Source organism: Oncorhynchus tshawytscha, linkage group LG06 (assembly GCF_018296145.1).
Source record: "Oncorhynchus tshawytscha isolate Ot180627B linkage group LG06, Otsh_v2.0, whole genome shotgun sequence".
NCBI classification, from domain to species: domain Eukaryota; kingdom Metazoa; phylum Chordata; class Actinopteri; order Salmoniformes; family Salmonidae; genus Oncorhynchus; species Oncorhynchus tshawytscha.
The window spans coordinates 61,834,695-61,860,462 of record NC_056434.1 but is presented as its reverse complement, the minus strand read 5'-3'; the positions used below and the strand labels follow the sequence as shown (position 1 = coordinate 61,860,462).

The window sequence follows — 25,768 nt, the reverse complement described above, 5'->3', positions numbered from 1 at the left end:
CCAGGTAGTCCCTTCCTGTTTTCAATCCATTTGGTCCATAATAAATACTATCCACTGATTTCCCCTTTTCATATTAAAGAGGGTTACGGGTAGGCCTATTTCACCTTGTAATCCTTCATGGTGTCCAGCAGCCTGTCTATCTCTAGCGCTATTGTGTCAGAAGCTGGGTTCTTCTCAAGCTTCTGCATGACCTCCGAGAGCATGGCTGCACAGCGGGGGCTCCAGCGTGTCGGGTGGGGGCTTCTCCATTCCATCACACAACTTTTCAGTTTCATCTCCAGCCTGTGTTGAAGAATGAAATTCATGGATGGGACAGACAAGACCATAAATGAAATTGTCCTGCATTTCACTAAGATGAAAGCAATACATAGCCTTAAATATAGAATCCATATTAACGTACCTTCTTTGAAGGTGATTGACCAAATCTATTTGAGGGGGACGGTATTTAATTTCTGTTGGCTGTAAAATTTGACAGTTAGCATTGAGCAGTTTTTAATTCACTGTACATAGTTGACTCAATATAAGTAGTAAGTTGTGTTCTTCAAATATGACCTACTTTCAAATATTTCACTACTGTCACTAATTCTCAATGAGGGAAAACCTACCTCTTATGTTTGGAACCGTATCTTACATTTTACGTATCTTATCTTTTAACACTACAGCAGCAAAAAAACAAACTAGGTTAGAAATACCGTTGAGGATGAGTCCGAGTTGAATCCTTTGGGGAGTAAGGGTTTCCATGTGGCATTATTTGATACGTCAAAAGTGATGGGCATCTTTCTTGTTGGTTGGAGATGGAACCACACCTGTGAGACATCCAGTCAGATCAAGCACATGACATTTATGGTCAATGGACACATCACCTAAAACCTTTTTTTAAGATCTAGTCAAGATAGCGGCTGAAGACGAGGATCCCTTTCAACAGTTTTCGAGCACCACACAGCTGGTGAACGAGACTTGCATAGAATGCACACGTGATGGTATAATGATCTCGCCGTATCAATCACCGACAGTGATTTCTTTATAGGTCACAACACAGTCTTGTGATACTAACATATAAAATAACTGGTAGAACACAGTGTCACCACAATAGCATAGTAAACAGCATGGGCAGTGACAAAGAACAGCAGTTGGGAAGTGGACTTTGGGACGGAGTTATTGATTTGCCATCTGTTTTGACTAAACTCACGTACACATAATCCTGAGTGGATGACATAAATTAAACACACTGAGGGGTATCCATGTCCATGGACTCCACGCTTACATTTTCACCATTGACCAGACAGTCGACAGTCTTTAGAGGACAGAAGGAGTCGTATGACTGGTAGTGCTTCCCATCTCTGGGGTTCCATAACACAAACCAAGTGTTCTCTTGAGTAAGGACATAGGCGGTCTCTCCCTGAAAAAAAACAAACATGAATGCTACTGTGTTGCCCTCAACAAATACAATTAAATACACTGCACTAAAGGTGTAGTCTATTTTCTCAGCTGACTCGCAAATACATTGATTTGGATGGGAGTGCATTGTTTTTTTTATGTATACAGTGCTTTCAGAAAGTATTCACACCCCTTGACTTTTTCCACATTTTGCCATATTACAGCCTGGACTTTAAATGGATTAAATTGAGATGGGTCACTGGCCTAAACATACAATACCCCATAATGTCAAAGTGGAATTATGTTGTTAGACAAATTAATTAGATATGAAAAGCTGAAATGTCTTGAGTCTAAGTATTCAATTTGTTACGGCAAGCCTAAATACGTTCAGGAGTAAGAATGTGCATGGGCAACCCCATGCTTCTTCAGCCCATTTATTTAAAGCCGCTATGCTGCATCAGTTGGTCTTCAGGTTATTTCCCTGTTATATTTCAGATGTCAGCATAATTGTATTTTCATTTATTTAGGAGTAGAATGTCCTTTTGAAAAAGTTACCAGAAGTGACCTCAGTCACCTTCTCCCTCTACCTTTGCCACAGTTGCTAAAAAAAAAAAAAAGTCATAGGGCAAACACGGTTTTGTTTGTCTTCTCGTGGAAATATTACACCCTCCCCATTGTACGAGAGCAGGATTGTGTTCATCAGGGCACACAACAGAAAATGTATTAAACAAGTCACATATGTTGCATGGACTCTCACTGTGTGTTTAACATCATTTCTGAATGACTACATCCTCTCTGTACCCCACACATACAGTTAACTGTAAGGTCTCTCAGTCGAGCAGTGCATTTCAAACACAGATTCAACCACAAAGAGAAGGGAGCTTTTCCAATGCCTAGCAAAGGGCACCTATTGGTAGAAATAATAAAAAGCAGACATTGAATATCCCTTTGAGCATGGTGAAGTTATTCACTACACTTCGGATAGTGACCCAGTCACTACAAAGATACAGGTGTCTTTCCTAACAGAGAGGAAGGAAACCGCTCTGGGATTTCACCATGAGGCGAAGGGTGACATTAAAACAGTTGGAGTTTAATGGCTGTGATAGGACAACTGAGGATTGATCAAAAACATTGTAATTACTGCACAATACTAACCTAAATGACTGAGTGAAAAGAAGGAAGCCTGTACAGAATAAAACATATTCCAAAACATGCATCCTATTTGCAATAAGGGCCTAAAGTGAAACTGCTAAGAAATTTGGTAAAGAAATGAACTTTATGTCCTGAGTACAAAGCGTTATGTTTGTTGCAAATCTTACACAACACATCCCTGAGTACCACTCTTCATATTTTCAAGCATGGTGGTAGTTGTATCATGTTCTGGGTATCCTTGTCATCGGCAAGGATGAGGTACTGCAGTTTTTTAGGATAAAAATAGACTGAATAGAGCTAAGCTCAGGCAAAATCCTAGAGGAAAACCTGGTTCAGTCTGCTTTCCAACAGACACTGGGAGACAAATTCAACTTTCAGCAGGACAATAACCTAAAACTCAAGCCCAAATATATACTGGAGTTGCTTACCAAGACGACAAGAAATGTTCCCGAGTGGCCTAGTTACAGTTTGACTTAAATCGGCTTGAAAATCTATGGCAAAACTTAAATGGCTGTCTAGCAATGATCAACAACCAACTTGACAGAGCTTGAATAATTGTTTTCATAATAATGTGCAAATATTGTACAATCCAGGTGTACAAAGCTCTTAGAGACTCACCACTTTAATCGCTGCCAAAGGTGATTCTAACATATATTGACTCAGGGAGTTGAATACTTATCTAATCAATATACAGTGAGGCAAAAAAGTATTTAGTCAGCCACCAATTGTGCAAGTTCTCCCACTTTATTTTTTATTTATTTGACCTTTATTTAACCAGGTAGGCAAGTTGAGAACAGGTTCTCATTTACAATTGCGACCTGGCCAAGATAAAGCAAAGCAGTTCGACAGATACAACGACACAGAGTTACACATGGAGTAAAACAAACATACAGTCAATAATACAGTATAAACAAGTCTATATACAATGTGAGCAAATGAGGTGAGAAGGGAGGTAAAGGCAAAAAAGGCCATGGTGGAAAAGTAAATACAATATAGCAAGTAAAACACTGGAATGGTAGTTTTGCAATGGAAGAATGTACAAAGTAGAAATAAAAATAATGGGGTGCAAAGGAGCAAAATAAATAAATAAATAAAAATTAAATACAGTTGGGAAAGAGGTAGTTGTTTGGGCTAAATTATAGGTGGGCTATGTACAGGTGCAGTAATCTGTGAGCTGCTCTGACAGTTGGTGCTTAAAGCTAGTGAGGGAGATAAGTGTTTCCAGTTTCAGAGATTTTTGTAGTTCGTTCCAGTCATTGGCAGCAGAGAACTGGAAGGAGAGGTGGCCAAAGAAAGAATTGGTTTGGGGGTGACTAGAGAGATACCTGCTGGAGCGTGTGCTACAGGTGGGAGATGCTATGGTGACCAGCGAGCTGAGATAAGGGGGGACTTTACCTAGCAGGGTCTTGTAGATGACATGGAGCCAGTGGGTTTGGCGACGAGTATGAAGCGAGGGCCAGCCAACGAGAGCGTACAGGTCGCAATGGTGGGTAGTATATGGGGCTTTGGTGACAAAACGGATTGCACTGTGATAGACTGCATCCAATTTTGTTGAGTAGGGTATTGGAGGCTATTTTGTAAATGACATCGCCAAAGTCGAGGATTGGTAGGATGGTCAGTTTTACAAGGGTATGTTTGGCAGCATGAGTGAAGGATGCTTTCTTGCGAAATAGGAAGCCAATTCTAGATTTAACTTTGGATTGGAGATGTTTGATATGGGTCTGGAAGGAGAGTTTACAGTCTAACCAGACACCTAAGTATTTGTAGTTGTCCACGTATTCTAAGTCAGAGCCGTCCAGAGTAGTGATGTTGGACAGGCGGGTAGGTGCAGGTAGCGATCGGTTGAAGAGCATGCATTTAGTTTTACTTGTATTTAAGAGCAATTGGAAGCCACGGAAGGAGAGTTGTATGGCATTGAAGCTTGCCTGGAGGGTTGTTAACACAGTGTCCAAAGAAGGGCCGGAAGTATACAGAATGGTGTCGTCTGCATAGAGGTGGATCAGAGACTCACCAGCAGCAAGAGCGACCTCATTGATGTATACAGAGAAGAGAGTCGGTCCAAGAATTGAACCCTGTGGCACCCCCATAGAGACTGCCAGAGGTCCGGACAGCAGACCCTCCGATTTGACACACTGAACTCTATCAGAGAAGTAGTTGGTGAACCAGGCGAGGCAATCATTTGAGAAACCAAGGCTGTCGAGTCTGCCGATGAGGATGTGGTGATTGACAGAGTCGAAAGCCTTGGCCAGATCAATGAATACGGCTGCACAGTAATGTTTCTTATCGATGGCGGTTAAGATATCGTTTAGGACCTTGAGCGTGGCTGAGGTGCACCCATGACCAGCTCTGAAACCAGATTGCATAGCAGAGAAGGTATGGTGAGATTCGAAATGGTCGGTAATCTGTTTGTTGACTTGGCTTTCGAAGACCTTAGAAAGGCACGGTAGGATAGATATAGGTCTGTAGCAGTTTGGGTCAAGAGTGTCCCCCCCTTTGAAGAGGGGGATGACCGCAGCTGCTTTCCAATCTTTGGGAATCTCAGACGACACGAAAGAGAGGTTGAACAGGCTAGTAATAGGGGTGGCAACAATTTTGTCAGATAATTTTAGAAAGAAAGGGTCCAGATTGTCTAGCCCGGCTGATTTGTAGGGGTCCAGATTTTGCAGCTCTTTCAGAACATCAGCTGAATGGATTTGGGAGAAGGAGTTGCTGTTGGGGGTGCAGTGCTGTTGACCGGGGTAGGAGTAGCCAGGTGGAAAGCATGGCCAGCCATAGAAAAATGCTTATTGAAATTCTCAATTATGGTGGATTTATCAGTGGTGACAGTGTTTCCTATCTTCAGTGCAGTGGGCAGCTGGGAGGAGGTGTTCTTATTCTCCATGGACTTTACAGTGTTCCAGAACTTTTTTGAGTTAGTGTTGCAGGAAGCAAATTTCTGCTTGAAAAAGCTAGCTTTGGCTTTTCTAACTGCCTGTGTATAATGGTTTCTAGCTTCCCTGAACAGCTGCATATCACGGGGGCTGTTCGATGCTAATGCAGAACGCCATAGGATGTTTTTGTGTTGGTTAAGGGCAGTCAGGTCTGGGGAGAACCAAGGGCTATATCTGTTCCTGGTTCTAAATTTCTTGAATGGGGCATGTTTATTTAAGATGGTTAGGAAGGCATTTAAAAAAAAAATATCCAGGCATCCTCTACTGACGGGATGAGATCAATATCCTTCCAGGATACCCCGGCCAGGTCGATTAGAAAGGCCTGCTCGCAGAAGTGTTTCAGGGAGCGTTTTACAGTGATGAGTGGAGGTCGTTTGACCGCTGACCCATTACAGATGCAGGCAATGAGGCAGTGATCGCTGAGATCTTGGTTGAAGACAGCAGAGGTGTATTTAGAGGGGAAGTTGGTTAGGATGATATCTATGAGGGTGCCTGTGTTTAAGGCTTTGGGGAGGTACCTGGTAGGTTCATTGATAATTTGTGTGAGATTGAGGGCATCAAGTTTAGATTGTAGGATGGCTGGGGTGTTAAGCATGTTCCAGTTTAGGTCGCCTAGCAGCACGAACTCTGAAGATAGATGGGGGGCAATCAGTTCACATATGGTGTCCAGAGCACAGCTGGGGGCAGAGGGTGGTCTATAGCAGGCGGCAACAGTGAGAGACTTGTTTTTAGAGAGGTGGATTTTTAAAAGTAGAAGTTCAAATTGTTTGGGTACAGACCTGGATAGTAGGACAGAACTCTGCAGGCTATCTTTGCAGTAGATTGCAACACCGCCCCCTTTGGCAGTTCTATCTTGTCTGAAAATGTTGTAGTTTGGAATTAAAATTTCTGAATTTTTGGTGGTCTTCCTAAGCCAGGATTCAGACACAGCTAGAACATCCGGGTTGGCAGAGTGTGCTAAAGCAGTGAATAGAACAAACTTAGGGAGGAGGCTTCTAATGTTAACATGCATGAAACCAAGGCTATTACGGTTACAGAAGTCGTCAAAAGAGAGCGCCTGGGGAATAGGAGTGGAGCTAGGCACTGCAGGGCCTGGATTCACCTCTACATCGCCAGAGGAACATAGGAGGAGTAGAATAAGGGTACGGCTAAAAGCTATGAGAATTGGTCGTCTGGAACATAGAGTAAAAGGAGGTTTCTGGGGGCGGTAAAATAGCATCAAGGTATAATGTACAGACAAAGGTATGGTAGTATGTGAATACAGTGGAGGTAAACCTAGGTATTGAGTGATGAAGAGAGAGATATTGTCTCTAGAAACATCATTGAAACCAGGAGATGTCATTGCATGTGTGGGTGGTGGAACTAATAGGTTGGATAAGGTATAGTGAGCAGGACTAGAGGCTCTACAGTGAAATAAGCCAATAAACACTAACCAGAACAGCAATGGACAAGACATATTGACATTAAGGAGAGGCATGCTTAGTCGAGTGATCAAAAGGGTCCAGTGAGTGGAGAGGTTGGTTGGGGGTCACGGCGATTTAGACAGCTAGCCAGGCCATCGGTAGCAAGCTAGCATAGGATGGAGACTGTAGTTAGCCACCTCTTGCGTTCCGTCAGTAGATTAGTGGGGTTCCGTGTGGTAGAGGGGATTAATCCAAATCACACAACAACAACAAAAATAAAAACAATATATATAGTTATAGAGGCCCAAGAAGAAAACATAATAATAATACAAATAAATAAATTGTCCGATTGTCTATTCAGATAGCAGCCGGTAAGACAGCTAACGGTTAGCAGGCCGCAGAAGGGCGTTCAGGTAACGTCGCGACGGAGGAGCCAGCCGGATCTCCTTCGGGTAGATAACGTCGGCAGTCCAGTTGTGAAGGCCCGGTGGGGCTCCGCGTAGGCAGTAAAACGGGTCCGGATAGGTGACTGCAGCCCAGGAGTGATTGATGGAACTCAGGAGTGATTGACGGAGCTGGCTAGCACCGGAATAATTGATGTTTGCTCCGGAATCGACGAAGGCCGATAGTCACACGGATAGCAGCTAGCTAGCTGTGAGATCCGGGTATGAATGTCCAGAGAGCAGTCGAAATCCAGGGACATGGAGAGAAAAATTGGTCCGGTATGTTCCGCTCCGAGCCGCGCTGCGCCGTACAGAACTGGCGATAGATTTTCGAGCTAAAGGATAGCTGATGACCACAAACCGTGGTTAGCTGAATACTAACGATTTGCCAGTAAAGAAGCCAACTAGCTTCTGATTAGCTTCTGGATTAGCTTCTGGCTAGTTTCAGGCTAGCTTCTTGGAGTTTCCGGCTAGCTTCTTGGAGGATTACAGATTTGAGGTAAATAATACTTTTTAAAAATATAAATTGGTGAGGCGGGTTGCAGGAGAGTGTTTTGAAGATGAGTTGATGGAAAATAAAAATAAAATGTATGTGAAAAAGTTGTAAATATATATATATATATATATATATATATACAGGACACGACAAGACGAGGACAAAAGACGTCTGAACTGCTATGCCACCTTGGAGTAATTAAACTTAAAGACTTAAAAAGATGAGAGAGGCCTGTAATTTTCATCATAGGTACACTTCAACTATGACAGACAAAATGAGAAAAGAAATCCTGAAAATCACATTGTAGGATTTTTAATGAATTTATTTGCAAATTATGGTGGAAATTAAGCATTTGGTCACCTACAAACAAGCAAGATTTCTGGCTCTCACAAACCTGTAACTTCTTCTTTAAGAGGCTCCTCTGTATTAATGGCACCTGTTTGAACTTGTTATCAGTATAAAAGACACCTGTCCACAACCTCAAACAGTCACACTCCAAACTCCACTATGGCCAAGACCAAAGAGCTGTCAAAGGACACCAGAAACAAAATTGTAGACCTGCACCAGACTGAATCTGCAATAGGTAAGCAGCTTGGTTTGAAGAAATAAACTGTGGAAGCAATTATTAGGAAATGGAAGATATACAAGACCACTGATAATCTCCCTCGATCTGGGGTTCCACGCAAGATCTCACCCCGTGGGGTCAAAACGCTCACAAGAACGGTGAGCAAAAATCCCAGAACCACACGGGGGGGACCTAATGAATGACCTGCAGAGAGCTGGGACCAAAGTAACAAAGCCTACCATCAGCAAGGGCATTGAAGATGAAACGTGGCTGGGTCTTTCAGCATGACAATGATCCCAAACACACCGCCTGGGCAACGAAGGAGTGGCTTCGTAAGAAGCATTTCAAGGTCCTGGAGTGGCCTAGCCAGTCTCCAGATCTCAACCCCATAGAAAATCTTTGGAGGGAGTTGTAAGTCCGTGTTGCCCAGCAACAGCCCCAAAACATTACTGCTCTAGAGGAGATCTGCATGGAGGAATGGGCCAAAATACCAGCAACAGTGTGTGAAAACCTTGTGAAGACTTACAGAAAACGTTTGACCTCTGTCATTGCCAACAAAGGGTATATAACGAAGTATTGAGATAAACTTTTGCTATTGACCAAATACTTATTTTCCACCATAATTTGCAAATAAATTCATTAAAAATCCTACAATGTGATTTTCTGGATTTCTTTTCTCTCTCATCTTGTCTGTCATAGTTGAAGTGTACCTATGATGAAAATTACAGGCCTCTCTCATCTTTTTAAGTGGGAGAACTTGCACAATTAGTGGCTGACTAAATACTTTTTTGCCCCACTGTATATTAGTGTTTTATTTTTCATGTTTTAATTTTTATACACATTTTTGTATTTTTCTTCCACTTTGACATTATAGAGTATTTTGTGTCGATTATTGACAAAAAAACAACAAATCCATTTGAATCCCACCTTGTAACACAACAAAATGTGGAAAAGGTCAAGGCGTGTGAATACTTTCTGAAGGCAATGTACATTAAACAGCACATGTCAATTGTTACCTCTATGACAGATGTTCCCAGGAGAAGCCACCCATTTACCGTCAGGTCATGAAAGAAGTTGCACAGCAGAACTGCCAAACTGATATGGTTTCCCATAGCCAGCTCCAAGCATTGCTATTGTGTATAGCAAAGGTGTGCAATAAATAATGAGAAAGGCACCACTGGGTTAACAACAAGCTGACCAAACTATGTTGATGATTATTGGTATTTTTCTTGGTATTTAATATCTGCTGAACATAAGTGATGTTTTAAGTCTTGGCTCTGTGAAACAAAATGTTCAGTCTACAACATGGTCTGTTTTGTTTACCTCTGAGGTGAGCCACATGTCCCCACTGTCACCAACGTCCGATGGGAAGGACAAGGTGGGAATCAGGGACACAAAAGCTGCCACCCTCTCCTGGGTTACACAGAGCAAAACATTTTTAAGAGCACAACATAGTAATCAAATAAAGGGCAACTCCACCTCTTTTCAACTTAATTTTCATTATCTCCAGCACAATACCAGTGTCAACATATGTGAAAACGGTGTAATTCAGTTTTTCTTAGGAAATAAATATACATTTAAAAAGTTCTACCCGATAACATCAAATGTTAAAACATTTTAAAAACAGATTTTCAAACACTATGAGATTTGCGGTGATGTGGGGAACAACAAAATACCCTCCCTTGGGCTAGAAACTCGTTGCAGGTTTTGAAAATCGCAATTTAAAAAACACTTTTTATCTATCCATCCTTTGTCACAGAGAAGCATTTTATTAGGCCCTTTATTCTTATCTTTTTAACCACAGATCATAGAAACACGCTGTTTTCACATATGCAGACAGACTGGTTTGGTGCTGGAGATGATGAATATGAGGTTGAAAAGTGGCGGAATTGCCCTTTAATGTAATGCATATAAACAAATGAACTGAGTTCCATCCAAACAACTCCAAATAAGTACAACTCCCAAAGAATGAATACAACTGTGCTTTCATTATGATTCCATGTTGTTTATATATATTTCAGACATTAACCTTATGGGTTGAATCATTCTAATGATTGTGATGTTATGGTCAGACCTGGGTTCAAATACTATTTGAAATCATTTGAAATACTTTCGCTAGGCTTGATTGAGTTTTTCTATAAAAGTTAAAAAAAAAAAAAAAAAAATCCACCCATCTGGCTCTCCAGGCAGACTAAAGCAAACGCTCAGTGTTTTGAAAGGATTTCAAATAGTATTTGAACCCAGATCTAGTTATGTTGGAGCCTTACGAGAACAGACATGCTATTGTCGGGGGTGTCCAGTACAACTTCCTGTGGAGGAGGAAGTGGCTTGAAGAACCGGTGTGCCAGGACAAGCCTCCCCTCACTATTTATCACTGTGGTTATGACTCGCTTCTTCACCCGGCCTGCCGCCACCTTACACTGCTTCTCATACTCATAGGTCAAGTTCAGCAAGTCCTCATCCTCGTCTGTGGAAAACTACGCGGAGACGGATGCAAACACAGAATTCTGTAGGAGCAGCAGCAGTGCATGGAAAAGGGTGACTTATCATTTAGGCTAAGCAATACAAAATTGGACTGATTACTCACCAGCCAAAGGGGCTTCTGGTCACCATACTGAATGTGAAAAGGGCAAATAGTACATTTCCATGGATGTGTGTTCTGATGCAGTTGTACAGTTGGTTATCAATCACAGTAGTCATGACATTAAACATAAGCACTTTAAAAGAATGGATACTGATTAATGAGTAATCATATTCCATATCTTAATCGATCAATATCTCCCACAGCAAACGTCTGAATCAAATAAAAGTTTAAGTGTTTTTAGTTGAAGGCAACGAGGTTTTTAGAACATAGTACCTCTTTAAAATGAAACAGTATTAAACATGAAAATGATTTGCCTTTGCTGTTTGGTCATCACTCAGAGAGATGGCTGGATCCAAAGTGATGAAGACATTCATGAAACTGGTATCTCTTCTCGCGGGTATCTCTACGCCCTGGTCATTGACCATGTCTTCCCCTGTCCACATGTAGCCCAGTAGGGTCGGTGGGGTACAGATGGTCAGTTTCTCATACACCTATCAAAGAGTTGACTCTTAGATAAAAAGGTTCCAAAAGGATTCTTTGCAGAGGGATAGGTTTCAACCAAGAAACGTTTTCATCTGAAGAACCCTTTATTTTAAATAGTGCCTGAGCATTACTCTTTACCTCAGCGTTTAAACTTTTAGTAATCGGATAAGGTAGGTGTTAGAATGTTTGAAATTGTACCTATATAGGAATATTTGTGCATGTATCTTGTACCTTTAATCATTTTACATATACAACACTGGTATAGTTGATGTCTTTGGAAAACAGAAAGGAAAACGCCGCACACTGTCGCTCATGCTCCCAGGTGATATTTAATTATAACGTTTCGACCCTTAGGTCTTCATCAGGCATCCATATCCCAGGTGGGGGCGGAAGGTCCTATATATAGGGGCAGTACTTAGTGACATCACTTCCTGAAACACGAGGTATTTCTTTTTTTTTTCTTTTCTTTTTTTAAAAATATCCCACACGTATGGTTTTTAAAACACCTACAAACGTGAGAGATATTGTGGTTAAATCTGATTACCCACCAGAGAAAAGGGAAACTTTTTTGGACAAGGTTCCAGAGGGTAATTACAAATATGGCCAATGTACTCAATGCAGCTTTACGTACAAATGTAACTCATTTACCCTCCCCGCACAGGACAAAGATTTAAGATCAAGGGCTTCATTACCTGCATGTCCACCAATGTTATTTACATGTTGACATTTCCTTGTGGTCTGTCCTACATAGGGAAACCCCATAGAAACCTTAAGACACAGATCAGTGAGCACCGCAGCAATATACAAAACAGATGAGACTAAAAAAATCTGGTGGCTGCTCATTTTGTACAAGCTGGACATCCTAATAGTTCTCTGAGATACATTGGAATAGAAATGGTCAAGATGTCACGCAGGGGAGGGGACATTGAGAGGAAACTTCTTCAAAGGGAATCTTTCTGGATCCACAGGCTGAACACACTGTCTCCTCTTGGCCTTAATGAGGAGTTTGACTTGAGACTGTTTTTATAGTTTCAATAAGTCTGAATTCTTTTTTTTTAATCCTAATTGAATATTGTATGTATTTTACTATAAATATTGATCACATTCTGTGTGTATGATCATAGAAATTTGATACATTGAATGTAATATTGTGAAACTATGTTATACATTTTTTACCTCCTGTTTCAGGAAGTGATGTCACTGAGTACTGCCCCTATATATAGGACCTTCCACCCCCAACTGGGATATGGATGCCTGATGAATACCTAAGGGTCGAACCGTTGTAAATAAATATCACCTGGGAGCATGAGTGGCAGTGTGCAGCGTTTTCCTTTCTGTTTTCCATGAGTTTGCCTAAAACTCTAACATCTGTGGAAAGTACCTGGATGTGCGTATGTTCTTCAGTTTTTATAGTTGATATCTTTGCCATGATTTCTGTCTTCTGTGATTTATTCATTTACATTTTTTACATTTTTGGTTACTACATGATTCCATATGTGTTATTTCATAGTTTTGATGTCTTCACTATTATTCTACAATGTAGAAAATAGTAAAAATAAAGAAAAACACTGGAATGAGTAGGTGTGTCCAAATGTTTTGACTGGTACTGTATGTAATCTATTGTCGTAAAGAATGTAATAGTAAAGCTGGTGGAACCATTCGTAGAAGGTTCTAGTAAGAACCCTTCAAAGATAAAATGGTTCTTGGTAGAACCCTTCATAGAGGGTTCTAGGAAGAACCTTTAGATGATAAAAGGGTTCTTTGTAGAACCACTTATAAAGGGTTCTAGGAAGAGCCCTTCATGGAGAGTTCTAAGTAGAACCATTTACAGAGGGCTCTATGAAGTACCCTTCATAGAGGGTTCTGGGTAGAACCTTCTGCAAAGGATTCTACCTAGCACCAAAAAGGGTTCCCATATGGAGACAAGCCGAAGAATCCTATATGGTTCTACTTAGCACCTCTTTTCTACGATCTAAGAGTGTTAATTGTCTACAAGGCAACCGTACATACAAAGACATGTTCACATACAGCAAGCAGCCACAGCAACTCCCCGACATTACTAGGCCAAGTTGGACAAAGCCGACAGGCTTTAAATCCTTTTATCCGACTTTGTGTACCACCTGAACGTGTGTGCGCACGCAGAGCCGTACCTTGGATTGCTGCAGCAGAGATCTGAAGGGTAAGGTGACCGAGCCCAGCCACTGTCTGCCAGAGAACACCTGGCTTCCACAGCCTCTCAGAGAACTGCTCTGGGATTCACACAGGTGAGATAAAAGATGAAAGAAAGAAAAGAGTGTAAGGGAGGGATGGCGATGGGACAGACAGAATGTTGATTTCCAGTTCACCCTGCGATTTGAAGTGGCCTTTGAATAGTGCTTGTACTTTCATGGTTGAGGCTTGCAGTACCTCAATGACTTGAAAGGACATCTCATCAAACACATTGATGACAATGTCGTCTTGTACTTTGGAAAGGCCCGCGTGGCTATAATCACCCCCTAAGGATCTGAGAGAACACTACATTTGACATTTATGAAATGTGATTTTGTTAGCACGAACAGTACAGTCACATGTGTAAGGATGCACAGTGTTGACTTGTGGAGCCAGTTGGAGATGGAATTAACAGTGCATTAGGAGAGTAGCGGGTGTCATACTTAAACTCCAGGGTGAACTCTTCCCTCCAGCATGGGTTGGGTCCCTGCTCTACGCTGCTCTCATATGTTGTCTCCTGAAACCTAACCTCCACGAAGGGCTGAACCTGAGCCTGGCACAACCATGGGACAAAACTCAACCTACTGTACCTGTTATGAACCTACATAACCACATTGTTATATACAGTACGTCATGTCAACGGCCTATACGGCAACAAACAAAAAGCTATCAAGGAAAATGAGTTCATGTTCGTAGTCCGGTAGTATCTGACTGTCAATCGTGCAATTTGAATTCTGTTTCAATATTCTATATACGGCGATCACGTCTCCGTCTGTGATATTTTAGCACCAAATATGTGCTACCTCTACCATTTTACCTGTAGCACAGCCTTTTCTGAGCTGCTTTTCATGTTGTGTCTGCTGCTGCTCGACAGACCACAGCAGGAGCCTCTTGCCTGGATCTCCCTTGAAGGTACACAAAAAAAACACAACTCATTAGATCTGCTTCCACACAGATGGAACGGCGTTGTCAAGGAAATAGAAAGCAGTGTCTATTTTTGATGGTGTTCTCTATGAGCGTGGTTGTCACGTGGGGGAGGAGATTCAGTCTAAAGGTTTTAATCTTTGCTAGAATTGGATAAGAGGACCATTGCATAACGCATTGTACAGTACAGTAAGAATTCTATTAGGATAGCTGCAGGCATGAGAAGCTGAAGTATCTGTTGTTAAGGCAAGTTGCCAACTGTATTGTAGATATAGCGAATATGTTCAGCTAATAGTACAAGTAGTATTGGGTTGGGTGTACTGTAAAGTGATGATAGTAGAAGTAGAGGTATTTGTTATAGGAATGGCATAGGTTTTACGTTAGAAGCTGTAGTAGTTGTAAAAGTAATAGGATAGGTAGAACTTGGATAAATACTTGAGGAAAGCCTCCTGGCGAACAGGCAGGCCCTGGGCATTGTTGATGGCAACATGGATCCTCAGGTCCCCGTCTGAGAGGGAGCAGGTAGGAATGATCTTCCTCTTCACGCGCTGAGGCTGGAGAGGTTGCTTAAGTCTGAACACGTCCCAGTTGAACTCCCTGATGGGGTGGAGAGTGTTAGCCTGGAATTCAAATGGATATGCTCCATTTCAATGGTGAAACAAAGCATATCAGTTTGGATTCCAGGCTTGGACGCTAGAAGTGTCAGAGGAAAACATAGAGACGTATCATCGTGTAGCCTGGCGGCAGGTAGCCTAGAGGTTAGAGCGTTGTGCCAGTAACCCGAAAGGTTGCTAGTTCGAATCCCAGAACTGACAATGTGTAAAAATCTGTCATTGTGCCTTTGAGTAAGGCACTTAATCCGTATTGCTCCAGGGTTGCTGTTGAATGCCAGACCCTGGCTGTGAAGACCCTGCTTTCCAAGGGTGTCTCGGGGAGAATGGGATACGCAAAAAACCACATTGAAATAGAACAAATATAAGCACCCACTAAATGATTATCATTATGACTGAAATTTCACAGAGGCCTCAAAAGCTAAAAATACTTTTAGATTTCTTTATGACATATGGTTTATGGGCTGTACAGCAACACCATTTGTATGTGGAAAATTAGTCTTGACACTCACATCACTGTATCTGCCTCGTGGTACTCGGTGACTATATCAGAGAACTTGTACTTCCTCTTGATGTTCAACAGTTTTTCTCTTGCCAAATTCAGCGCCTAAAAAAACAATTACAGGTCACATGACAATCGAAAATGACATGTCAGTATTGCTACTCGTTCGCACATGTTCATACTGTATATCAAAACGGATCATATGAGTAAGCTGTGAACACAGACATACGCGATAAAAATGCAATCTGACTCCAGATGACAGAATCTAGGGACGGAAGAAGAGTACCTTTTGGATGTAGTGGATAGAGCGTGCTCTCCCCATTGTGATAGGGTCTTCATCCATAAGGGACAGACTTGGGAATGCACCATAATCCTGGGAAACAACAAAGCAACAAAAGTCCACTTTTGTTAAAAACAATTCACCCACAAAGTTATTGCAGGACGAGAGTAAAGTATGTACCTGTATGAAACTATATATGAAACAAATCCAAAACGTTGCAGAATATAGGGATGAGGAAGTAGTCTACTCTAGTCCCACATATTTGTTTATGCTGTGTATAGCCAAACATTGGCATGACAATGACCATGCTGGAGGAATTGGCAAGACAGCACAAACTAATCTGGAACCAGGCTATATGAGAAGGGCATTACAGCGAACATTGCTTCAGTAATGTCTCTGTCGTGGAGAGGGATGGGTTTGGAGGGGCTGACGTCCACAGCATGAGAGCTCCGCAGCTGCAGGAGACCAAAGCGACTGGACTTCTCCAGCTGCTCCTCAGTGGTGAAGTCAAACTCCTCCTCCAGGGCATGCAGGCGGAAGTGACCCGTGGCTCTGTCTCTCTGCTCACAGGCCTCCTATTGGTCAAACAATATGAAACGCTACTTCAAACGTCCACTTCAAACCAAGTGCTCCGGGCAAGCTTTCATGTTTCAGCCCTCTAGCTGTTTCCTGATTCGAATCCATGGCAACCACGGAGTGTTTTGTATCAACAACACATCCTTGGGTTTATTTTGGTAGAATACAAGTGGAGGTTCTGAGTCTACGGTGTTAACACTCACCCTAAGGAGTTCTGTGAGTTCTGTGTTAGAAGGGTGGTTGGGGTCAAACTGAAGGTCCCTGATCCATTCAAGCCTACTTGCATTGGGACCGCTGGCCATGGGTCTACAGGCAATGTAACATGGTTAGTGTTTCTATTGGAAGACAGCATAAAGAAAAGCCTTCAACCCATAAGGTAACAGACAAACAGAGGTGTGTGTGTGTGTGTGTGTGTGTGTGTGTGTGTGTGTGTGTGTGTGTGTGTGTGTGTGTGTGTATGTATGTGTGTGTGTGTGTGTGTGTGTGTGTGTGTGTGTGTGTGTGTGTGTGTGAGAAGACGGCCAACCTTGTGGAAGTCAGTCAGGTGTAGTTCAGACTCACCTGGTTGAGCGGGGTCTGTGTGGTGGGGCAGTGGGCGCCATGGGAAAGCCACTCTCATCCACAGCCCAGGAGACAACATACAGCAGCCTCCCAGAGGTCATGAGGCACTCCTCAGCATCCTCCTTCTCTAGTTTGAATGGGACATCTAAAAAGACCATTGTTTTGTCACTAAAGACCTGGGTTGACATTATCCTTAAACAACAACAACAAAAACACATAGTGAGCTAAATTACCATACCTTTTTAAATAGACTTTCACAGGATAGCTCATCACTAAATATCAAGGGCAAAATTGGGGTGTAGATATTGGGGGTGACGAACAGTAGAGAGTTTTTAAAAACATTTTATACGCAATTCCTGCAATTCACTTATTAACTATGAGGGGTATTTTGAGGGGTATCTGGTTGGGAATAGTGAAAAGCCAGGTCATTTCCTGCAATTCTACACATTTTACCATGGGGCAGAGAAAAATGTTCTGTTTTATAGCTCATCACTATTTTTCACATTTTGCAATGAGAATGCTAATTTCCTGCTACTCTACACAGTTTGCCATGAGGCTGAGATAAATATAAAAAAATGAATATTCTGTTAAATCATACCCAAGTAATGTTGTTGACAAAATTATACTTGTATTTGTGGCCAAAGTATAAATTGGAGAGAAAAGTCTACTCGAGTGAATATTTTTAATGACCGGTATACGCCCACATCATTCTGTTGTTGGGGTACGCCCACACCATTCTGTTGTTGGGGTACGCCCACATCATTCTGTTGTTGGGGTACGCCCACACCATTCTGTTGTTGGGGTACGCCCACACCATTCTGTTGTTGGGGTACGCCCACATCATTCTGTTGTTGGGGTACGCCCACACCATTCTGTTGTTGGGGTACGCCCACATCATTCTGTTGTTGGGGTACGCCCACACCATTCCAACACAGAAAATACTTTTTCACAAACTTAATTACCCTTTTTTGTAAGGAACTATTTCACTCATACTGTATTAATTATAGGTCATATTATCATATATATATTATATTATCATATATATGATATATATTATGATATATGTCATATATATCATAATTAATTATAGGTCATATTTCATAGAAATCTCAAAACGCTGAACAGTTACTTTAAAGGTTGATGGCTATAAACTGTGTAACTGATCAATGCACCATCATACCAGGTCATTTAATGAAAACAAACAAAAATTGATAAATAAGATATTTGGCTACAGAAGTGCCATTTCTTACTGATCTCTACAGCTTCCGTCCAAAAACAAATCCTGTGAAATGGGGTCAACAAATACTGGAGGAGTTACTAGCTAACGAACTAGCTACGTTGGTCGCAGCGTGCATGACCAGAATGACACATCGATGAACCACCAAAGGCAAAACCCATTTCTGTTTGAAAATTGAGAAAGACAAGTTGGACAGTTTTTCGTGATCAGAATCAATGGTCAAAAGTAGCCACCCTTTGCCTTGATGACAGCTGTGCACACTGTTAACATTTTCTCAACTAGCTTCATGAGGAATGCTTTTCCAACAGTCTTGAAGGAGTTCCCACATTTGCTGAGCACTCGTTGGCTGCTTTTCCTTCACTCTGCGGTCTAACTCATCCCAAACCATCTCAACTGGTTGAGGTCGAATGATTGTGGAGGCCAGGTCATCTGATGCAGCACTCCTTCTTGGTCAAATAGCCCTTACACAGCCTGGAGGTGTGTTTTGGGCCATTGTCGTGTTGAAAAACAAATTATATTCCCACTAAGCGCAAACCAGATGGAATAAGCGCAAACCAGATGGGATGGCATATCGCTGCAGAATGCTGTGGTAGCCATGCTGGTTAAGTGTGCATTGAATTCTAAATAAATCACTAACAGTGTCACCAGCAAAGCATTCCCACACCAACACACCTCCTCCTCCATGCTTCACGGTGGGAACCACACATGCAGAGATCATCTGTTCACCTGCTCTGCGTCTCACAGACACGGCGGTTGGAACCAAAAATCACAAATTTGGACTCATCAGACCAAAGGACCGATTTCCACTGGTCTAATGTCCATTGATCGTGTTTCTTGGCCCAAGCAAGTCTCTTCTTCCACAAATTAACTTTAGCAAGGCACACCTGTTAATTGAAATGCATTCCAGGTGACTACCTCATGAAGCTGGTTGAGAGAATGCCAAGAGCTCCCGAGTGGCGCAGCGGTCTAAGGCACTGCATCTCAGTGCTAGATTCTAGAATGTAGAAAATAGTAAAAATAAAGGTTTGTCCAAACCTTTGATTCATACTATATATAGGGGGGAGGGGGGCATGTCCCCCCATCCCTGTAGCAATTTCACCAATGCTAAATACCACATCTTCCAAATAATCACATATCATAGCTACAACGTAACTCACTGCTCCCAACACCAGCGTAGTAGGCCTTGATGGCTTTGTCACTGCTGAACTCTGACCTCTCCATTGTAGCGTTGCTAGAGAGCATGTTCCTGTCTGGTATGGGCACATACATTTTGGCCACAACAGTGCTCTTTTGTTTCACTGTCTCACAAATCTGGAATTGGGAATTTACAAAACAAATAATTGACAGTTTATAAACTACTTAAAAGGCCATTTAAACAAATCCTTTATAAAGTGTAGCTTAACATAAAGTGTTTTGGGAAAAATGTAAGAATATAACATCTCTCAAAAACCAAAATCGAATGAACAATATTATTTACAGCAAGAGAAACATACCTCAAGCATAATGTTCTCTGGGCTGTGTACAATCTGCATGTTGAACATCTGTTGAATTTGAACTCTGAAGTCACTGTTGTCGAACATGGATGGCTCAGAGGTAGACACATGCTTTCCATTATAGAATATGTTCACTGATACTTTGTGGTTGGCCAGTTCATATCTTCTAACCTTCTCATCACTGTAAAAAGAAATAAAATATGAACAAATTGAATGCATCGATAGCATCAAAATACATGATCATATATCAGTCGGTGCCAAAGTAAGTGCCATGTCCACTCTCAACCGGATGGATAGTCTTAAAAACATACATTTCCAATGAACCAATAAACAACAACTAGCTAAAAATCGTTCTGCTTCTGAAGAGAATCTTACGGTGGACAGCTAGAGGTTGGAGTGACCACCCCACACATAGTAAGAACAGGAACTAGATCTAACTGATCTGCCTTCTGCTTGACAGAATCAGTAGACATCTCCTCTTCTTGTCCTGGAACTGGAGGGATGGATATCTCCTCTTTGTTATGCTCCTTCAGCTCCCTACACAGGTAGTGCTGCTTGATCGTTACGTCACCATCTGTGTAGAGCTTCGTCTGCAAAAGGATGTTTTCACCGACAACAACGCAACAAAGGTTACTACAAACAGTACGGCTATAGTTTATTAATAACAGTTATGTTAAGAGATTGTCAAGAGAGAAGACACTTGCTTTCATGTGCTCATCTGTCCCAGTTCGGTTTGTCGTGCTGTCAGTGATCCTTGCCTTCACTCTGTGAACGAGATTCGTTGCAATTAAAAAATATACATTGCAATGCTTTCTAAACACTCCCTGGTTACAACCATAGAGTTGGATAGAGGCCAGACTTGACCCAAATATTTTTTTGTGTCATTGGAAGTGCCACTGAGGGCCATTCACCATTTTGAAGTAGTCAAATGGATATAACTTGCTCTGGGTTAAACAAGGTTCACAGAATTCCATCCAGGTCAGCAGGGAGGGTCAGCCAATGGATTATACTCCTGAGCAAACATTCCATAACCGCAAGTGGCAGTAAATCACCAAACTTGGCCTGATACCTGTTCAGACTATACACACTACAACACACTAGTGGTAGTATGCAACTTTCAGTTTAATAACGAACTGTCAATACACTCAAATAAGTAAAAGAAGAAGAAATTGAAAACTTGAAAATGGATGTAGCCTTAAATGGCTCCGCCCATGCTTTCACAGAAGCATCCATTGTTCAGACAGGAGACGCATTTTTTTTAGTATCTCTATGGTAACAACTGCCCTATCCTAAATGTTGAACACATGAATAGCCTACTTTAAGATGATATACACTGTATGCTTTGCAATGACTTTAAAATTCAATGTGAGGATGAAGAAATATAAATCAAATCAAAAATCTGAATGTATTGGTTACATCCGCCGAACACAACAGATGTAGACTTTGCAGTGAAATGCTTACTGACGAGCCCATTCCCAACAATGCAGAAAAGTGTTTGCTCAAAAAAAAAAAAAAGGACATCGTAACACAATAAAATAACAATAACGAGGCCATAGAGCGATGTGTGTTGTTCATGTGATATGACACATGACTCGCATTAACGTTTATGATCAGAATTCGCATGTACAGCACATTTAGGTCTACTCTGTATCAAAATAATACAAAATGATGCTTACTTATGCAGCTGTACTTTCACAGTGGTGTTCACATAGCCGTTCTTGGCCCTGAGGGTTTTGATGCGCTTCCAAGCAGCAACAATGTTCCTCACCAGAGAGATGTCTGCCTGCCTCTCAATCTTCAGTGCTACATGGGTCTTTCTGCAGTGGGCGGATTCATTCAAGCAATACCTTTACAAACATAGAGGTACAGTAAAGAATCGTATTTCTTAGAACAGAAATCCCTCTCACCGTATTTGCTGTCTCAGATCCTGTAACTTTGAGCAAGGCGCAGTTTCATCAGTGGTGGTCAAGGCTGTTTCTGACTTCTTCAGCCCGCTTAGCTACCAGGGGTGAGGTACAAAAAAATATTTCAGATTAACAATATACTATGGTATGACTGCATTCCTTTCCCCAAATGATTTCAATTGTACGTTTTGTGATAGTGTTGTACCTTGTCCTGCAGAGAGGTAGTTGCACCCTTCATCTCACGGGTTTCATAATGCTCATAGAGCTCATACAGTCTCTGAGCCAACACATGCTCTGTGCTAAACAGGGGGTGATGGGTGAAATGCAGCCTGGCTAGGTTCAGGTCAAGCTGCCACAGCCCTGCACTGCCATCTGCATTAGAGACAACAGACCCTGCACTTCGCAGTTTATCAGGCTGCAAGGGGACATGGTATTACTGACTGGCTGTAGGTGCTTCAAGCATGGTATTAATGACAGGTGGGATTAGGTCAAGTATCTTTAAAAATGGGTATTGCATCAATGAAAAGAGGGACTTTATATGTAACAAGCCATTCCACTCGTAAGACATTACAACATTACACATTTTACATCACACATAGTACACTCAAGTACAGACTCACCCTCATGTGCACTGTGGCCAGACAAGGAGACTGGCATGAGAATGGGAAATCTACTTTACAATGCCAATACTTCTGGATTGGGTCTGGAATAGCAATCATGCAACCATTCTCTCCAAACCAGGACTGTCCCTGAACGACAAGTGCACAGCATCTCTGCTCACTTTTGCTTACACATGATAAAGGTCAAAGTGATACTTTGCTGATAAAATGTAGATAAAACCAGATAAAATGTAATGTGCCTTTATATCAGCAAATGTACATTTTCGTCATTTAGCTAAGCAGTATACTGTACATAGCATAAAATGTTTCATTAGAGCCGATTCCATATATTTCCTGAATGGTAAAAGGCACCATTTGATGAAATCTGAATGTAAACATGAATACTCCTCTTTCCTGTGCTCATTTTAGATATTGCGTAACACGTTGTTTCATAACCAGAATTCTAAAGAGAGCCATGAAAAGGCTGCTCATGGAAAGGCTGCTCATATGACACAATTAAATGATTACCAATATGTATTATGTAACCCCTCTCTCAGTCGACCTTTACCCCCTAAACATACTGAAATACAAAATAGAAAATATTGTGATTAACATGAATCAATACCTTTTCTTCCTCAATCAGCCGGTGGCCCATTTTGTTTATCATCTTCTTCGGCACTTGGGGCCTCTCACAGACATAAAACCCTTCGTCCTCCAGAAAACGGGGCTTCAAATACCTTGGTATAATCCTCCTTTGGTTTACTGTCATCAGATTTAATCAAATGACTCTCACTTTAAAATTCAATTTCCTTCACATTCAGTTATAATCACAACAAAAGCAACAATAAGGTACTAAACATAAACAGTGGGGGTGTATCTTTTACATCTCAAAATGTTCATACAAAGACTATAGGTCTACATCACCTGGTAAATCACTGGGTACAAATAAAAGGTCTGGATTTACATCGAGTGTCTCAATATCACCAGGAACAAGAGGATTATGACACTCATCCACATTCTCAATATCGATGACAGTATCTTTCCCGCTCTATCATGGGAACAAATATAAACTTGTTTCAATAAAGGCTGCATATTAATATTGTGGCAGCCATTTCCTAACACAGTTACATAGGTGAATGACAACATGTTTTAAAGGTCCAATGCAGCCGTTAAAAAAAAAAAAAATCTCAATATCAAATACTTTCTGGGGAACAATTAAGTACCTTACTAACCAGGTTTCCATCCAACCGTTTTATGCGAGTAAAATACATGTCAGCTAAAATAATGTCATGACAAGGCCTGATGGAAACCGACAATTGGTGGGTAAACTTTCCAAATGTCAACAACAAAGAAATACACTACACGAGGTGGGATCTTTTTGTCAGTAAAATGTATTATGTTTTAATGAGCACTACGAGAAATGTCAATTTGATGGAAAATGGAAGCGCTTTTTGTATGAACATAGTATTTTCAACTATTTCAACTAGTAACTATTTTCAAGCCAACTTGACACAACTGTGGGAAGCATTGGAGCCAGCATCCCTTTACTCAGTGTATATACAACTCAGGAAATCACACTTTTGACTGCACTGGGCCTTTAATACATTTATGATCACAGCTATCTTTGTACATTTTCCACCAAATGTATATTCTTCACTATTGTTGGGCTACCTGTTGTGAACGTGTGCCAGTGGTAGGTCCATTCTTCTCCAATTCATCAAATTTATGGCAGAAGAATCGATGGGCTTCTTCCTCTGAGCATGACTTAAAAGAAAATAGTACAAAGACAGACCAGATTATAAGAGAAACACACTCTCTCATTTAAGTACGTATGTATCAAATCAATAGTACAACATAATGATGAAAGCCAGACCCGATACCCTGGTCAGACTTCTAGCCTACTGTATAATGCACAAATGACAAGACCTGTATTTTCCCTACCGGCTTGTCAGCAATCTTCTGAGGTTCTTTTATTCTCACTTCTCTTGCAGCATTGATTTTACTTTTAAGGATTTTTAACTAGACGAGGGAACATAAGGATGACAAGATTAACCTGTTCACATATCGCAGTTATAGCTTTAGTGGAAATAAAGACGATCTCACCTTGTATTCCTGGAGCATGAGTCTACCTCTTTCTTGACTTCTGCTGAGCCTGATATGAGGGGGATGTTGTATCACTGTCAAATGTGGTCACCAAGCGGAGTCAGTAAACACAACACAACAACAACTATCAAATGCACAATTCTCTAAGGAATAATAAAAAAAAATGAAGCAGTATGCCAATACCCCTTTCTTGGATGTATACTCCATCTTGAACCTTTTCCTTATTCTCCTCTGTCATCCTGACAAACAAATGGGTATTGTCATACAGAACTGTTTCACTATTGCCACAAGTTATAGCCAGCCACATGCCTCACCTTGAAGTTGCGCAGAAGCGAGATAAACATTTCTTAAATTAATTTTCATATCTTGTTAGGATACCGCTGGAGCAGATAGCCTAATCATAATGTTTTTACAGTCTAGTGTAGACCTGGCAGACAAGTCACCATGCCATGGTCGCCATGGGATCAAATAAACATTAGATCAAATAAACGAACTACTAGAACAAACAAACAAACTCTGAGAAAAGACCAATAATACCATCATGGTGAAAGTGTAGGACAATAACACCCAATTGATAAGTACTAGCTAGCTAGTTAGACTCAGCAGATGAAAGGGGTTAGCTAGTTCTAATATTTTCTCTCAGCATAGCTAGCTAGCTACTAGTAACGTTAGCTAGTTTGCTAGCTAGCTAGGTTCCTCCCAAATGCACACTTATAGTTAGCCAGATAAAGTTAGCTAGTTAGAAATTGATAGGCTTTGATTTAGACAGCTCCCTCACTGTAGCTAGATAGCAGCTGAGTGACCATAAATGTAGCTACTAGGTATTGTGTATGTAACACAGCTATTGTACCCAACGAAAGTCTGAGATTTCTTCGACATAATTTCACTGCTCCACTGTCATGTTAGCTAGCTGTGCCCACATCAGAGCGCGGTTAAATCAACGTTCAATCAACGTTCTTGTCTTTGTACGAGCTGGCAGTTTCAGCACTGGTCAGCTCCTGGTGCTGAAACTCAGCTACTACAGACAGATTTGGCTGCTTGCTGAAACATTTGTACAAATGTAGCAAGCTGGACCCTTCAAGAATGTATCAAATGTATCTAGACCATTTAAGAGTTTTGCTTAATTAACAGCTTCAAATATTAAACTGTGTAACTCTGAAGAAAGTTTCAAATACGTGGTGATGGAACTTTGACGTACAGTTATGTTAATAGATTAGTTTCATCAAATCTATCACCACGACGTTTGAGTTGCACCGTTGAGTCAATGCATTGTAAAATACCTGATTGTAAAGGTTCTCTCTAGTGAGTGAAAGGTGCGTGGGCGGGCTTCTGTCAAT

The 25,768-nt window shown here is 41.3% G+C and overlaps 2 protein-coding genes across 2 annotated transcripts in view; both read right to left on the bottom strand.

The window, feature by feature from the left end:
• Positions 1-11,041, bottom strand: part of LOC112252836 (protein CC2D2B) — a 12,358-nt gene extending 1,317 nt beyond the window's left edge. Inside the window, exons 1-8 of the mRNA XM_024424490.2 lie at positions 10,954-11,041; positions 10,634-10,843; positions 9,690-9,779; positions 9,383-9,496; positions 1,265-1,399; positions 693-806; positions 401-459; positions 105-282 (exon numbers count right to left, since the gene is read on the bottom strand). Of these exons, the coding sequence (XP_024280258.1) occupies positions 105-282; positions 401-459; positions 693-806; positions 1,265-1,399; positions 9,383-9,496; positions 9,690-9,779; positions 10,634-10,645 (702 nt within the window). The 5' untranslated portion in view covers positions 10,646-10,843; positions 10,954-11,041. The remainder of the gene's footprint in view (positions 1-104; positions 283-400; positions 460-692; positions 807-1,264; positions 1,400-9,382; positions 9,497-9,689; positions 9,780-10,633; positions 10,844-10,953) is intronic.
• LOC112253404 (protein CC2D2B-like) lies at positions 11,041-25,768 on the bottom strand. The gene is made up of 25 exons (XM_042323481.1): positions 25,712-25,768; positions 24,615-24,670; positions 24,432-24,505; positions 24,270-24,347; positions 24,000-24,092; positions 23,253-23,376; positions 22,954-23,090; positions 22,350-22,478; positions 21,935-22,144; positions 21,733-21,824; positions 21,502-21,642; positions 20,201-20,590; positions 19,826-20,006; positions 19,490-19,643; positions 17,096-17,240; positions 16,738-16,840; positions 16,330-16,533; positions 15,965-16,051; positions 15,689-15,783; positions 15,001-15,162; positions 14,459-14,546; positions 14,085-14,194; positions 13,840-13,936; positions 13,584-13,682; positions 11,041-11,441 (listed from the first exon to the last, which is right to left on the bottom strand). The coding sequence occupies exons 12-25, from the start codon at positions 20,296-20,298 to the stop codon at positions 11,244-11,246; spliced, it is 1,821 nt and encodes a 606-aa protein (XP_042179415.1). The 5' UTR covers positions 20,299-20,590; positions 21,502-21,642; positions 21,733-21,824; positions 21,935-22,144; positions 22,350-22,478; positions 22,954-23,090; positions 23,253-23,376; positions 24,000-24,092; positions 24,270-24,347; positions 24,432-24,505; positions 24,615-24,670; positions 25,712-25,768; the 3' UTR covers positions 11,041-11,243.